General features: G+C 52.9%; 1 protein-coding gene and 1 long non-coding RNA gene across 4 annotated transcripts in view; one reads left to right on the top strand and one right to left on the bottom strand.

Moving 5' to 3' along the window:
• The window catches only part of RIIAD1 (regulatory subunit of type II PKA R-subunit domain containing 1), a 21329-nt gene extending 6542 nt beyond the window's left edge, over nucleotides 1–14787 (bottom strand). For 2 of the 3 annotated variants that reach the window (XM_077772505.1, XM_077772506.1), the window contains exons 1-4: nucleotides 14690–14787; nucleotides 14115–14191; nucleotides 11228–11274; nucleotides 10057–10184 (exon numbers count right to left, since the gene is read on the bottom strand). In XM_077772505.1, coding sequence (XP_077628631.1) covers nucleotides 10114–10184; nucleotides 11228–11274; nucleotides 14115–14191; nucleotides 14690–14773 — 279 coding nt within the window. In that variant the 5' untranslated portion in view covers nucleotides 14774–14787 and the 3' untranslated portion in view covers nucleotides 10057–10113. Of the gene's footprint in view, nucleotides 1–9404; nucleotides 9517–10056; nucleotides 10185–11227; nucleotides 11275–14114; nucleotides 14192–14689 lie in introns of those variants that run through there. The other variant, XM_077772503.1, reaches the window with a different exon arrangement.
• LOC144238669 (uncharacterized) lies at nucleotides 7541–9409 on the top strand. Its single transcript, XR_013337185.1, has 4 exons — nucleotides 7541–7710; nucleotides 8026–8142; nucleotides 8447–8607; nucleotides 9034–9409. It is a non-coding gene; the product is annotated as an uncharacterized LOC144238669 (long non-coding RNA).
• Nucleotides 14788–16238: the final 1451 nt, after the last annotated feature.

Here is a 16238-nt window from a genome sequence, read left to right as displayed (position 1 = left end):
TTTTTTTTTTTTTTTTTTTGGCAAACTATGGATCTAACAAAGGAGCGGCATCTTGAAAATAAAAAGGACTCTTAAACTCAAAGTGAAAAAAATTACAGTCTGACCAGAAAATGGGCAAAAGACCTGAACGGTTTTATTTTTTTACCAAAAAGGATATGTAGAGGGAAAATAAGCACATGAAAAGATATTCAACACGATTAGCCATGAGAGAAATGCAAATTAAAACCACAAACGAGATATGACTATATGCCTATCAAAATGGCTAAAATTAAAAACTGTGACAACACCAAATGCTGGTGAAGATGCAGAGAAACTGGTCAGATGTTGCTGGTAGGAATGCTGGATGGGATAGCCACTTCAGAAAAGACTTCGGCAATTCCAAAGTTACACGTGCCCTTACCATTGAACTTAGGAGCCCTGTTCCCAGGCATTTACTAAAGAGAAATGAAAAGTTACTAATGATGTATTAATGTTCATAGGAACTTTATGACCCCAAATGTAAATAACCCATAGCCATCAGCATTACATAAACAATGGAATACTACTACTACTCATCAAGGTAAAGGAACTAATGATACACACCACACTGATAAATCTAAAAATATGCTATGTGAAGGGCACCTGGATGGCTCGGTCAGTTAAGTGTCTGACTCTTGGTTTCGGCTCAGGTCATGATCTCACAGTTTCGTGAACTGAAGCCTCATTCACACTGTCTCTCTCTCTCTCTCTCTCTCAAAATTAATTACTTAAAAATAAATATATGAAGATATGTGAAAGAAGTCAAACACAAAGGACTACATGCTATATGATTCCATCCAAGCAAAACTCTTGTGACAAGGTGTCAGCAGTGGCTAAGAGCCAGAGCTCTGGATGGGGATCGGAATGCAAAGGGGCATGAGCAGTGATGGGCTAGTCAATGTTTAACAACCAGCTTTCAGTGGGAAGGAGGCCCTGGTTTGTAGCATTTGCCAATTCCTGTGGTGTAAACACTCCTTCCACTGACAATTTCATGTACCCAGTGTGATGTCATTGAACACTGAGTATGGAAGAGGTGCTAGCTAACATTTGGAACCCACTAGATGTAAGCGGGCTCAGTACATCACTGGGCACAAGGAAATGTCGAGCGATGATGGAAATGTTACCTATCTTGTGGTGATGGTTAATTTGAAAAACTTACTAACATGTAGATTTTAAATTGGGGAGTTTTAATGTAAATAAATTATACTTCAATAAAAATGTTTTAATGTTTATTTATTTTGAGAGAGAGAGAGAGAGAGCAAGTGGGGGAGGGGCCAGGAGAGGGAGAGGGAGACACAGAATCTGGGCGGTCGGCACAGAGCCCAACGAAGAGCTTGAACCCACGAACCTTGAGATCATGACCTGAGCCAAAGTCGGATGTTTAACTGACTGAACCACCCAGGCACCCCAATAAAGAATTATTTCTTAAAGCTGGCTCAGGTATAGAAACAGGAAGAACTGTTGGGTTTGTTTTTTTTTTAATGAGTTGTAACTTTTTATCAGGTGGCTGTCCTCAGCTTCCTGATCATCCATCCTTAATTTCTTTTTATTGTACAGATTGAGCAATAATAGCCTTGTTGAGGGGCGCCTGGGTGGCTCAGTCAGTTCAGCATCCAACTGTGGCTCAGGTCATGATCTCACAGTTTGTGAGTTTGAGCCCCATTTCTCTGTGCTCACAGCTCAGAGCTTGGAACCTGCTTGGGATTCTGTCTTCCTCTCTCTCCTACTCAAGCTCTGTCTCTCTCTCTCTCAAAAACAAACATGAAAAGAAAACAGCCTTGTTGAGTGCCATCTATCTTGTTCCTAGAAAAGCCATGTTCTGTGAATCACTTCCAGTAATTTGCCAACCAGATCCAGACCCTGGCTGCCCGTCCCACCTTCCATCTCAGTCACTTCGATTCCGACAGCTGGGCACCCACCACCTGCCTGTTCCAGTGTCCTGCCATCCCCACTGTGACCAGTGAGCCCAGTTCCGTGATAGTTCACCACTAGCCTTTAGAGCAAGACCATCCCTGAGCTTCTCAGTGAAACTGTGCCTATCTCACCAGTACATTCTTTATCACTTCGGTAAACAGACTACCCTTGGGCCCTCTGATGGAACATAATCATCTGGTGATTTTTCTGGCTTTACTTAGCATATTTACTCTAACATGCCCACGTTTTTTAGCCCTTCAATGTCTTCTTCCAACATATACCATAACTGTTCTGGCACTTTTAGTTTTTTTAATAAATATTTTATTGTTTATTTATATTTCAGAGGGGGGGGCGCAGAGAGAGCGGGATGACACAGAATCCAAAGGAGGCTTCAGGCTCCAAGCTGTCAGCACAGAGCTCGACACGGGGCTGAACTCAAGAAATGTAAGATCATGACCTGAGCCGAAGTCGGAGGCTTAACTGACTGAGCCTCCCAGGGGCCCTGTTCTGGCATTTCTGCTTCACTTAAAGTGGGCCATGGCCTCCTCCAAGTTTCTAAGAAGCACCTTATCCTTTTTTTTCCCCCTGAGAGAGAGAGACAGAGAAACAGCATGAGCAGGGGACGGTCAGAGAGAGAGGGAGATACTGAATCTGATACAGGCTCCAGGCTCTGAGCTGTCAGCACAGAGCCCAACGCGGGGCTCAAACCCATGAACCATGAGATCATGACCTGACCCGAAGTCGGACGCTTAACAGACTGAGCCACCCAGGTGCGCTGTGGAGCACCTTATCCTAATATTAGCAATATCTCTTGGGAGCCTTGTCAGAGCATTAAGTCCTATATCACGGAAAGTTACTTCCATATCCATCTACTCTTCCTTATCAAACTTTATATCCACCCTCCTTGATCCAACACCCGCAGAATCCAGCCTGACACATCTTCACCCATCTTCAGCCAGTACTTGCTGGCCAGGCCCATGCTGCTTCCAGGGCCCTCTTCTGTAAGGGGTCACCCAGCTGGGTAAGGGAGGAGGGATAGTCATTGCCGGGAAGAAGTGGGTACTTCTGCAGGCCCAGGGGATGCAGGAGAATGGGGGGATTCAAGATTTTCTAAAGCATCAACCCAGATGTCCCACCCCGTGTCTCAGGGTCTAGCGCCTTCCAAACAGCCCTGGCAGCGTTAAGAACTCAAACTTCTCTGGAGCTCGCCTACTCTCATAATTAGATCTTGAACTTATTCTCAGGTTTCTGGGTCAAGATGCAAAAGATAAAAGTCCCTTTATAAGTTGCCGAGGAGGGCCTCAGGCTTTACAGCTGGCCTTAAGCTGGAGAATAATTACCGTCAGCCCTTCAGGTCTCTTTCTGTGCATTGAGAGCCTCCAGCACCAGTCGCCCAATTCCATGGTCGGTCTTCTCGAACAGGGTGTATTTCCCCCACCAACACATTCCCCTCCCCCAGGACCCCATCCTACTTCACACCTAGTGAGGGTTTCAACAACTGCACTGACGCAGGGTGCTAGGGCCATGCATGCTCTACCTACCCCCTGGAGATGGAGTCCCCCCTGGTAGGTCAACAGGTGATTCAGCTTTAAAATCCCAGTTTGTTTTTCCATCTGCAGCAGCCACAGTGCGAGCAGCTGCCGCTAGGTCTGCCCAGCTTCCTGTCCAGGAGGACAAGCAGACACACAGCGCCCAGCCCGATAACCTGCAGGCTCACAACTCCCTCCTGCTACAACAGGCTTGATTCGCCGCAAGGCTGTGGGCACGGGGCTGCTGGCCAAAGGCACGGGTGTCGTGGAGGGCAGGAAGCAGAGATCCGGCCAGCAAAAACCCACCACCTCCTGCGTGAGGACCACTGTCCACAAGAATGCCCGGGCCACCCTGGGTAGCCCCAGGCTCACTATCCGCAAGAGCAAGAACCGCCCAGACCTGCACATGGCTGCTGGTAGCCCTCCAAAGGTGAAGAGGAAGCCGCCCCCACCGAGAGCTCCTGAGCTCCTGTCCCCACCTCCAAAGCCATAATGATGGCAACCACATCAAGCAATCAAGAAAATATAGAAAATAAAATAAAGGGGCGCCTGGGTGGCTCAGTCGGTTAAGCATCCGACTTTGGCTCAAGTCATGATCTCGCGGTTCTTGGGTTCAAGCCCTGCATTGGGCTCTGTGCTGACAGCTCGGAGCCTGGAGCCTGCTTCAGATTCTGTGTCTCCCTCACTCTCTGTCCCTCCCCTGCTCACACTGTCTCTCAAAAATAAATGTTAAACTTAAAAAAAAAAAAAGGAAACATCTAAAAAGCGCATGGAGCAGCACTGCTAGAGACAAGGCCCTGGGTGCTGTAACTTCTGAAGAAACTTCTTTCTACAGGAATCTGTGAATTTGTGACTATTTCCCCATTCCTAAAGCCCTGTTTCTCTTCCGGGGATGTTTTCACGTAGGCCTGGAACAGGCGGCCTCTGCAGCCATGCCCAGGAGAGGGCGGTAGAAGCCTGTCTGGCTAGAAGGAGAGAACCTCACCCTCTAGGTGTTGCCCTTCCTCCTGCCGCTCTGTGCCCCAAGACTGGGGCGATCCTGGGGCGCCTGGGTGGCTCAGTTGGTTAAACATCTGACTTCAGCTCAGGTCTTGATCTTGCGGTTCGTGGGTTTAAGCCCTGCATTGGGCTGTCAGCTCAGAGCCTGCTTCAGATTCTGTGTCTCTGTCTCTGTCTCTGTCTCTCTGCCCCTCCCCCACTTGTGCTCACACTCTCACTCTCGTGCTGTCTCTCTCAAAAAGAAAAAAAAAAAAAAAGACGGGGGCGATCCTTACTGCAGGCCTGTGAGAGCCACTGCCCCAAGTGTGAGGAGGAGGAGCTGACACAGAGGTCATTCCAGACCATGCGGTGGCACAGTTAGGCCAGCCTGTGAGTCCCCATCACCTCTGCCATCAGGTCCAATCTGTGCAACATTTCCAAGAGGCTCCTACCATTTCTAGCTTGAAAGTAACAGATCTCAAGAGATGAAAAGGCCAGATCCCTGGATGCTCACGCACCTCCCCTTACAAAAGCCCACCCTTGACCCGGCATCCCCTTCTACCCGCTGCCTGTCCTCAGTCTCCACTCGCGACCATGCTCCTGGAAGGCTGTCTCCACAGCCATGTGCATCCATACCCACATCCCCAGCTCACATCCGCTAGGAAGTCCACTCAGCCCAACCCCACTGACAACCCACTGCAGTGATTCATACCAACTTCACCCACAACCCAGTTCTAAACCCAGCAGACACCTCTGGGTCTAAATCCATGTCCCCATTTCCCCCAGCCCATCTAATTCCATTCTGTGTTAGCGATTGATCCCACCACCTCTCCCTCTGCCCCGTCCAAGAAACCTGGAGTCATTCTAGAATCTGTACCTGCCCTGATAACTCCAGCCCATTTAACCACAGTCCTGCCAACTCCTCCTCTTAAATCCTAGACTCCGTCTCCTATTTCCAGGCTCCTGCACAGATCAGCCCCCCCACCCCCCCAAGTGCTCAGCCTTCTGTGGGGGGTGGGAGATTTTATGAAATTAAATATTAAAAATGTCTAGGGGAAGCCGCTTCAGTTGGATCCCTAGGAAAGGACTCAGAGAGTGCCTGTCTGGGTTCTGTTGGCCAACTAAATACGCAACTTCCGAGCCCCCCTCAAGGAGGAGGCCATGTACACAGGTGTGGGCAATGAGATGTTAGTGGGACTTGCGGGTGAGGGTGGTGTTCTGGGGCAGACCCACTTTCCAGAAAAGACAAGCCTCCCTGGTACAGTCCCTTCCTGCTCGTTCCAGACCTGTGTGTCTGGAACACGGGCACGTGGGAGGCAGGGGGCAGAGAAAGTCTGAGAGGTGGGGGCTTGGGGGGTGTCTCCCTGGAGAGCTATATGGAATCTAAGTGCCTGGAAGACTGCGGGAGGGTTTCAGGCGGGAGAGTGACCGAGTCTGACTCCGGTTTCTTAGATCACTCTGGCCAGGACATGGGGAAGGAAGGAGCACAGACACTGCTCTGGGGCTGGTCCAATAGCAATTCCCACTCTGATCCAGACACTTTCTTCTCTAGAAGCTAGAGGAAGTGGGGCGCCTGGGCGGCTCAGTCAGTTGAGCGTCCCACTTAGGCTCAGGTCATGATCTCACGGTCTGTGGGTTCGAGCCCCGCGTCAGGCTCTGTGCTGACAGCTAGCTCAAGAGCCTGGAGCCTGCTTCAGATTCTGTGTCTCTCTTTTTCTCTGTCCTTCCCCTGCTCATGCTCTGTCTCTTAAAAATAAATGAACATTAAAATAAAAAAAAAAGCTAGAGGAACTGAATGTTCCCTTTCCTGGTCTCTGGGGCACTTGGGTGGACCCCATGAGCCTGCTGTGGCAGGTGAGAGGAAGGTGAGAACTTTCAGGAGAACTTTTCTTGCCCTACAGAAAGAGAGGGACCCCCTGGTGGGCTCTCCTTCCCTCTCCCTGTCTGGAGTACAGAAGCAGCCCCTCCCAGGGGCAAGGCCCCAGGCTAAGGCTGAAGAGATGGGTGCTTGTTGAGGCTACTGAACCTTGAACTTGCCCACAGCCAGACTCCTGGGCAGGAAGACTGAACGGTTTGGTCTTCTGTTCCACGCAGAGCCTGGCGTTGTCAGCTCACAGACGGGGCTGGGGTCAGCGCAGACCTGCGAAGAGGTGAGTGAGGAGGTGCAGGGAGAGATGGTGGTGGCGTGGACTACAGGTCTCTCCACTTCTAGTCCGAGTCTCCCTGAGCTGGTCTCCACACTGACACGTTCTAAACGCAAATCTCGTCATGAACTCCTCTTGGTTTCAGATCCTTTGCTGGCTCTCCATTGCCGGCACCATACGGAGTAAACTTCTGGCCCAGTGGGCGGTGCCCTTTGTGACCTGTCCTGCCGTCCCTTCTCCCACCACTCCTGCCCCTGCACACCCTGCGCCGAGCCACCAGCCTGCCCTCCCCGTGAGCGCTGCCACGTGCCAGGCACTGTGCATGCTCTCCCTGACCCGGCAGCCCTGAGAGGTATGAACTACACATCTTGGTTTATAGGTGAGAAAGCTAACGTCACAGAAATTAAGGGCCTGGGCCAGGGCCGCACATCTAGTAAGTGGTGGGTCAGGATTTAAAGGCTGGTGGGCTTTCAAAGCAAATCAGAGGTGTATTTTCCTCACTTGTCAAGAAGTCCAGAGGCAGGCATGTGCTAGGCTGTGCAAGTGCTCAAAGAGGCCACCAGGGCCTTGGTCTTCTGATCTTTCCTCTCAGCCACTTTGGAGGACTGATTCTCTCACCCTCCAGCCTGTCACTTCATGGCCTCACCATCGCCCCTTGGCTCCAGACATCACGTGCAGGTTCAAGTCTGGAAGGTGAGAAGCAGGGGCACCCCATCTTCATCTGTCAGACTCCCTCTCCCCCTTATCGTTGCTAAGAAAGCAAACGCTCTCCTAGAAACGTCTGGAGAGCTGCTCCAAACGTTGGGCTGCTCCTCGCTGTGCTGCGAGGCAGGCTGGGAGGCCAAGGAGTGTGGCTGTGGTTGGTGGGTCGGCTCAGAGGGCGTGCCGTCTGTCCGTCCGTCTGCCTGGGCCCCACCCACTGCTGTCCTCCATAAAGCCGACGCCCAGGTAGCAAGAAAGGGGCCAGGATCACAGGAGAAGGATGGGGTTCGCTGCCACCGCCCTGCTCGGCACATGGTAGCACCTGTGGCCCCCTGGCCCCCCACCCCTCTCCACATCTGCCCGGCGAATCCTTTCCCACCTGTCACGTGCCAGTTCCTGAGGCTTCCCTCCCTCTCGAAAGCAAGGTATTCTCTCTTCCTCCTTTATGTGCACCTATTTCCATCACTGGTGTCTAACTTTAGAGTATTTTGAGAGAGAGAGAGAGAGAGAGAGAGAGAGAGAGAATGCGTGGGGGAGAGATGGCATGAGAATCTCAAGTGGGCTCCATGCTCCACACAGAGCTCGACGCAGGGCTTGATTTCCCCACCCTGGGATCTGGATGGAGCCGAAATGGAGAGTTGGATGCTCAAACGACGGAGCCACCAAAGGGCCTTGCGTTACAGCCTTTATAGTGACTGAGATAACTCACTCAGTTACGAAAGCACCCATTCTCTCCACAGATGCTCACTGCGCACTGGCTGTGTGCCAGGCTCTGGGCCGGAAGTCAGGAACTAGACAGTGAGCGAGTCCGACGTTTAGATTTGGTCCCTGCTCTGATGGAGCTTTCAGTCTAAAAGGTGAGAGACCCAGAGAGTTAAGGTCTGGGGGGAAAGCTGAACATCTCTTCCAGGACCATCAACCAGCACGTGGCAGGAAGGCCTCCCCGCCGTGCCCGCAGGGCCTGGCACACCACGTCCCACGGAGCAGATGCACCATGACCATGATTGTGCGCCAGATGCGTGCTTTCCTTGGCCTTCGAATAAACGCGAGTCGAAATGCCTTTCTTCCTTCTGCCCGAAACCCCCAGAAACGAGCCACTGCCCTCTTACAGGGTCACAGCACACCCTTAAGCAGCTGAAAAACACGCCGTTCTCTCCCCAGCTCGCTGCAGGCCTCTCCCCCTCCCGGGAATGTTTCCAAGAGTGTCTAATTTCACACTTCACATCAGAGGTCCTTCGCACATGTGTGTTTTCTGCTGGAGGCTTCGTCTGGATTTTCTAAACAGGGACGCCACACTGTCGGAGCCACAGTGGATTCAGAAAGTACCTAAAATAACTCCTTGGGTTCCTGTTCTGGCGCACACGGTGAATGGTTCTAATAGTTCTCCAGCCACCCAGGCACTGCCCTTCCATTCTGGCCGGTGCGGGCAGCTGGGAACAAGATGGACCACATGCCTGGGGGGGGGGGCTGTTGCCATGGCGACGAGGACCCAGACTCAGGGGTGAGGGGTCCTTCACTCAGTGGGATGTGGAGGCTTCAGAGAGGTGGGCCGTAGACACAGGGACTGTCTATGCCTTCTGGGCCTGGAAAGGACCTCTTGAGGCCAGCTGGCCCATGCCTGGCCTGTTAGCTAGAACCCAAATGGACGCGTGGCTTGTTGCTAAACATCCACCACCTCTGGGTCACCTGTTAGATTCAGATTTCACAAGATGCGTGACCCTAAATGGGTTTTCTCACTGTCCTTCCAGCCAGGTGTCGGTATCGCTGCTGGAGGAAGGGGTTAATCTTCGCCTGCACACGCTGCACGGTAACCCAGGAGGGAAGACGGAGGACAAAGCCCCAAAGAGTGGACTAAGCTTGTTTCAGCACCACCCAGATCGGCGGTCCCCACAGGGTCCCCACCCCTGTTCTCCTGTCGGGCCCCAGCTCTGGATGCAAGGCGCCTGGAGAGGGAGGGAGGAGGGCCCGCAGGCCAATTGCAGAGGCCCCGGGCTGGGGTGGGCTGCCGCAGTCAGAGATCCGGCCATGCTGCCTGTCAGGTCAGAGTAGGAGCGAGCTGCACCCCCCCGCCGCCCCTCCCCACGGGATGGCTTCCTCCCTTGGAGTGAAATACAGCGGAAAGAGCTGAAAGATCTGTTTTTAATGAGCGTCTTTACAAGCCTTTGCAAAGGCAGGCCAGGCCCGAGGCGGCCTGGAAACCCAGGCCTGGGGCTCTCTGGCTTCCAGCGGCCCTGCAAACACAAACGGTGCTGTGAAATCCCACCTCCACCAAACGATCCCAGCCCACACGATCACTTCAGAAATCCTTCTGTCTGGAAAACATGAGATGGCTCTCAAGGCAGAGCCTGGCTTAAAGATGAGGGGCAGCAGGAAGCCCCCTCCACCCCAAGAAGGGAGACTGCTCCCGCCCCTTCCAGAAGCAGCAGGGGAGGAAGGAAAGGCCACTGCAGGAGCACTGGAGACCCGCAGTCTGCCAGGCATGGGCCCCAGCGGGTCCTACCCCCCTCCCCGGCACTCTGCACTCCCACACGCGTGCGTGTCGCTAGGCTTAGAAGACAGACGCCTCCTCCTGCCGCGGATATGCCAGACAAGCCCTGGGCCGCTCTTCACAGCCCCTAATTCCCCAAAATAGCGTCAAGAAAACTAAACACGCGCATGAAACTTCTCTGCAGCTTCTCCCTTTGGTTTCTTTCACACCCTGGGCTGAGAAGACGGTGCTTATTTTGACAGGAGTAAAGAAGCCTCTGTCTGTAAGTGAGGTTAACACCCACCCCGAGGCTGGATTCTTGCTGGTCTCTCTCAGCAGCTGAGCATCAAGATTCTGCTAATTAAGCTGCTTTCTTCTCCTTAATTAGCTGCATGTGAATCTTGTTGGGAAGTCTTGGATCCGTGAAATAGTCTGGGAGAAGAATCGAAAGGCAGAAATTGTCTAAACCCAAGGGGAAAGGCAGGGAGGGAGACGGCTTACGCGGCTCAAAAGCTGGCCTGGCTCGGACTCAGCAGGGCTGTTGCCAGTGGCCCAGCTTTCCAGCCTAGCGGAGAAGTCACAGCAGATCCCACATCCCTGTCCCGCCCACCGCATGGCCTCTGGCCTTCCCAGGAAGGGCTCACCCGGGAAGCTCCCGCTCCTTCCCCACCGCCCTGCAGTGTGTCAGCTGTCAGCGTGCTGACACATAGGGGCCATCAGGGGCTAAGACTCTTCTGAGTGTTCTGCTCCCAGCCCATCCCGGGGCCCAAATAAATGCCAAGTGTTATTCTCGTCTCCGCTCCGCGTGCCAGCTCGCCTCTGAGCTAGCACGCCCTCTCCTCTCTGAGAATATCCTTTCCGAGGAGAGCCAGGCTCTCACACGATGACGCCAGAAGAGGGTTTTTATACACCCGGCAGAATGTGAATCAGACTCACTTAGAAGTGGTGTGAGGCCGAAACCGCTCCCTGGGCTGACAGAACCCAAGGAAGCGCCCAACGCAGCCCTTCCTTCTAAATACCTTTGACCTTAAGCCAGCGGGGGGCAGTGGAGCCCATTAGGATCACCTGGGGAGCCTTTAGGAGCGCGGGGCTGTGATTAAATGCCCACCTCTGGGAGCAGGCCTGGGCGTCAGCATTTCTTAAAAGCTCCCCAGGTGATTCTAATGGGCCGCCAGGGTGGAGAGGCCCTGCCTCAGGCCTCCCGGGAAGGGGCTGCCAGTATATTCCTTCGAGACTCTCAAGATTCTTCACAGTTCTCCCCAGGAGGAAGCTCTGCGGCCTTTCAGACCTGTCCTCATTTTGAGGAAGGAGCCTTCGGAACAAAGCTCCCTGGGGGAACGTCAGGGGACGAAGCACCCCAGACTCTGCAGGGAGAGCCGTGGGCTTGTCCAGAGTCTGCATTGGCAATAACACAACTGCAGATGGTACAAACGTGCCGGTTTCTCAAACACCCAAACCGACGCTGTCTTACTCACCCGCAGCAAATTCTTGGATGTCGTCTGGTCTTTTCAAAAACATTTCTCTGGAAAACATTAGGGGTGAGGGCAGGAGGAAAGCTGGCTTGAAGGCAGGCTGCACCCAGGCTCGGGCGCAGGGCGGACCGCACCACGCCCCCCCAGGGGGCAGGCAGCCAGAGGGCCCCCACCCTCCCACTCATGACTCCCAGCTCGGAGGCAAGGAGAGATACATTCTATATGGCACCACGCCTAGGCGTGCTCACCTCCCAACAGCCGTGCCACAGCCAGGCGAGGCTTGTCATTCATTCAACCAACACTGTCACACACCGGGAGACCGGGTCACGGGCAGGCGGTGAAGATGAAGAAGGACACGCTGCCTCGTCCTTGAGGCACAGATACGCAACCCCACAGCCCCGTGACCACCGTCAACCGTGAACTCCCACCGGAGCCAGAGGACAATACCATCAATGAAGCGAAGAAGAGGAACCGAGCTGCTGGCAGGCCCTGGCGCCGCTGTGGAGGTGAGCGCGCCTGGTCCCTCAGAGTTTATGTTTGTAAAGAATGTTCACACCTATTATCTCACTTTACAGCAACCCTGGGAAACAGCAACGATCACGCTCCACTGTACATATGAAAGAAATTAAACCTTCAAAAGGTTAATCATTTCCCCAAGTTGATAAAGCGAGTAAATAAAGGGCCGAGGGCCCAGGTCCTGTGGTGCCAGGGCTGCCCTGCCCACAGGCCTGGAAGGAGGCCTCGCCGGCCTGTAAAGCCCCGCCTTTCCTCGGGGCGCCTGGGCGGCTCAGTCAGCTGGGCATCCAACTTCGGCTCAGGTCATGATCTCAGTCTGTGGGTTCGGGTCCTGCATGGGGCTCTGTGCTGACAGCTCAGAGCCTAGAGCCTGCTTCACATTGTGTCTCCCTCTCTCTGCCCCTCCCACACTTGTGCTCTCTCAAAAAGAAAAAAAAATTTTTTTTAATTGGCTTTCCTTCTCCTTGAATTCCATCTGATCATTACTGAGCACAGATTCTGTGTAAGTAACTACACTAGATATGAGGGAGTGATTTTTTTTAAGATGAAATAAAGCACCACCTCAAAGAAATGAGTCAAGTTAAAGAGAAAGGGTAAGTTCCCAAACGTCCAAAAGGCCAAGCAAGCACCAGGAAGAGCTATAAGAGGGTGTTAATAGTGGGCTGTGGACAGGGAGAAACTCACTGAGAGCAGGGGGCAGCCCTTGCGGTGCGCATGGGATTTTGGTAGGCAGGACAAGGGCATCCCAGACATGAAAGGAAGCAGCTCATGTCCTACAGACGGTAAACCCCTCAGGGGTAGCAGGGATTGGGTCCTGTCCACCTTTGAATCCCCAGGGTCCGGAAGGGCACTTGGAGTGTCAGTGCCCCTGACAGATGAGGTCAGTGGGGAGGTCAGTGGAATGATGAGGTTCCGTCTGGCTGGATTGGGGGGGCAGGTGCAGAGAGCAGTGGGAAGTGAAGGGGCCTATTATGGAGAACTGGAAGGCCAGGGAGAGATGATTACATTCAGTTCACAAGATGGGGGGGATGGGCGCACAACGCTCAGCCTAGTCCCAAAGACGAACATACCCTGCAGTGAGAATGGAGGATCTAGGAGACTCAGCTGAGCAACTGTCACAAAAGAGCACCTACTGTGGAATTCCACTTACGTAAAGTGCAAGAAAGGCAAAACAAATCTGGGCTAAGACAAGTCAGGACCCTAGCTACATCTGGGGGGATTTGTGAACGTTCACCCAGGTTAGGGTATGCCACTTTTTATTATCTTTCAACGGAATGTTAAAAAAAGGCAGAGGGGGTAATAATGTGGAGTCATTGAAGATTCTTCCAGCCAAGGAATGGCATTATCAGTTCTAAATTTGGGGAAGATTCATCTGCCTCACTATAGACTAAAATATTTAAGAACACCTTTCTACAATTTCCCTACTCTTCCCATTCTTCAGGCCCAAAATTCAAGACCCTAAGTGTTCCAAACACTGTGTGTACAGTATGCTCCGGAGAGCTGTGACTGAATGACTGTAAATCATTAGGATCTGGAAACCCCAAGTGGAGAGCTTGCTTCCCAACAAAAGCACTTTGGAGCTTCTCATGGGTCGGAGTGAGTCTAGAACAGAGACCTGCAGAACCCGGGAGGGCAAGTAGGCTGCCTGACAGGATTCTGTCCCCTCCTCTCCCCTCCTCTAGTCCCAACAGGACAACCATCTGAAGTACCTAGTACAGATGTGGGGCTGATTCTGACTCCTACCGGTATCTTCCAAAGGAAATAAGGGTAACACCAAAAACAAACAAAAAGCAGGGGCGCCTGGGTGGCTCAGTTGGTTGAGCATCTGGCTCTTGATTTCGGCTCAGGTCATGATCTCACAGTTTATGGGTTCGAGCCCCACATCAGGCTCCACACACTGACAGTACAGAGCCTGCTTGGGATTTTCTCTCTCCCTCTCTCTGCCCCTCCCCTGCTTGCACTCCCTCTCTCAAATAAATAAACTTTAAATTAAAAAAAAAAAGTCCTGGGGCTCCTGGGTGGCTGTCTGTTGAGCATTCGACTTCCGACTTCCGGCTCAGGTCATGATCTCACAGCTCTGCTGTGAGTTCAGCCCCACAATGGGCTCTGTGCTGACAGCTCAGAGCCTAGAGCCTGCTTCACATTCTCTGTCTCCCCCTCTCTGCACACCCCTCCCCCCACTGTCTCAAAAATAAACATTAAACATTTAAAAAAACATTCTCTACCTTTAAAAAATGTATTTTATGCCTTTGTGTTCCTAAAGGCAGCAATAAGGAGTGTTTAAAGAAAGAAGGAGCCAGTCACAATCGTGCCTCCCCAGACAAGATTTGGTCATATTCCCCGCTAGTTGTGGCCAGCTGGGAAAACCACCTACCTGAAGAAACCACTTATGAGCAACTCCACCTCTTTGTGCGTCCTAAGGTATTTTTCGTTAGCTATCCGAGTCTGAATCTGAGAGGACGAGAGCAAAAGGTCATACTCCATGAGGAGACGGGTTTCAGGGTTCAAGACCTGCGGGGGCGAAGGCTTTGGGCACACAAGATGGGCACGTGACCTGGGTCTTTCCCCGGGACGTGTGAAATTTGAAGCCGCCTGTTTTCTTACAGAACAACACCCCCGAGCTGCATCCTGCTCCGGCTCAGGGACCATTACTAAGGTCGGGTCTCCACCGTCCGGAAGTTCTGGTTCGGATCAAAGTTACTGTCTCCGGCAAGAATTTCGGGCCACTCCACTGCCTAAACCCCTGCTGTAGTTCTTCCCGCTCTTTCAGGCGCCTGCCGGGCTCCGTTCGGGTCCCCAAAGCCCAGGGGTCTACCAGGGGTCTCCCCCAGCCTTCCGCCCCTTCACCACAGGCTCCCGCGCTCCTCCTCCCGGGCCTCCCCCCTGCCTGCGGCCCTTGTCCCGGGGCAGCTGCCCGCGGACAGAGGCCGGGGTGGGGGGCGCACCCACCTTGAAGAGGCGCAACTGCTCCAGTTGCGCGGGGCTAAGCGCCCCTGGGTCCGGCCCCAGAAGCCCTCCCTGCAGCGTCGCCATCTTGTCCGGGTCGTCAAGGCGACGGACGACGCGGCCAAAGAGGCCCCGCCCCTCCCCCCAAACCCGGCCCCCTCCGGCGCTCGGGGAGGGGCCGGGGCCAGCAGTTTGGGGGCCGCTCCGAGGCGGAGGAATGAATTCGGACCCCTGTCCGCGGGATCCCCTTCCCCAGAGCGGGAAGCTAATTTCCCATCTTGGTTGTAAATGGCATGAGCCCTTCTTGGCCCCACCCAACCTCACATAGTGTTTTTTCTAGGCTCTAGAGGAAAACTGGAAAAGGAATTCCTGAGGCAATCTCCCAGAATCTGCTTCCTGACCCTCTCCCTTGTTTGGCGACTGTTGAAACCTAATAGTAGGGAGAGCTAGCGAATTCAAGCTTCTTCCCCTTCCGCCGGCCCGGAAGCGAAATCCCCCCGCCCCCTTAAGTCCTGCAGACACCTGACACTTAGCATGAAAACATCCCATAGGATGGAGTGAACTGAATTCTGCAAAGGAGGGAACGTTCTCACACCAGAAATACTGGAAAGGACCTGGGGGGCATCTTGCCAGAGGTTTCCCCTTTTGGACTGACTTTCTTGTGTAGAGAACTTGCTCCTCCTAAATTCCAAATTCTCTCTCCACTCCCAATTGAACGGAGGAGGTGAAAAGCAGTTGGTCTTCAAGGTGTGTTCTTCTAGCATCTAATTAAGAAAGGAAAGTGAAACATGAAGCCAGAGAGCTGGAAATAGGCCTGGAAAGGGCAGAAGCCTGTCAACACACGTCATGCTGAGTTTCTGCATCCCCAGAGATCAGGCCCAGGAAAGGCCTTCTGGAGAACACTGGAAAGAAGGCTGGCCTTTCAGATTTGTGAACTGCCCAAGGAGAAACAAGCCCAGCATTAGACCATGGCCTTTGAGGGGGTCTCTCTGTGGTCTGCCTCTATCCTCAGCACAGACTGAGGAGAAGAAGTGAAAATGTTGGCAGTTCCAGAGCCAGGGAAAAATCACTGAAGGTAGATTAGGCAGTGAGCTGCAGGTCCCTCATTCAGGTTACTAATCACTATGGTTGTTTGTCTGGATTTTAGGAGAAAGAGTTAATAGAGAGGTAGATAAGCTGCCACCTGTCACAAGTGATTTTTTCAGGCAGGAGCAGAGGTTAATCAGAGGTGACAGTTCTGGTTGGCCAAGACCTGTCTCTTCCTGCCCCTGTACCCCCAGAGTAGCTAGTGAGGGAACCCCTTAAGCTCTATCATCAATATGGTCACCACGAGCCACCTGTGGCTATTGGGCACTCGAAGTGTTGCTGTGTCAGATGTGCTATCAGGCGTCAAATACACACTGGATTTTGAACATGTACATTTTGTTTGTTTTAAACTCATTTTGAGAGAGAGAGCATGAGGGGGGGAGAGGGGCAGAGGGAGAGAGAGAGAGAGAAAGAGAGAGGGAGAGAGTCTTAAGCAGGCGCCACGCTCAGGGAGCCTGACGGTGGC

This window comes from Crocuta crocuta, unplaced genomic scaffold (assembly GCF_008692635.1).
Source record: "Crocuta crocuta isolate KB4526 unplaced genomic scaffold, BGI_CrCroc_1.0 scaffold415, whole genome shotgun sequence".
Lineage (NCBI taxonomy): Eukaryota > Metazoa > Chordata > Mammalia > Carnivora > Hyaenidae > Crocuta > Crocuta crocuta.
Note: the sequence above shows the minus strand (reverse complement) of the source record. Positions and strands in the feature narration are given on the sequence as shown.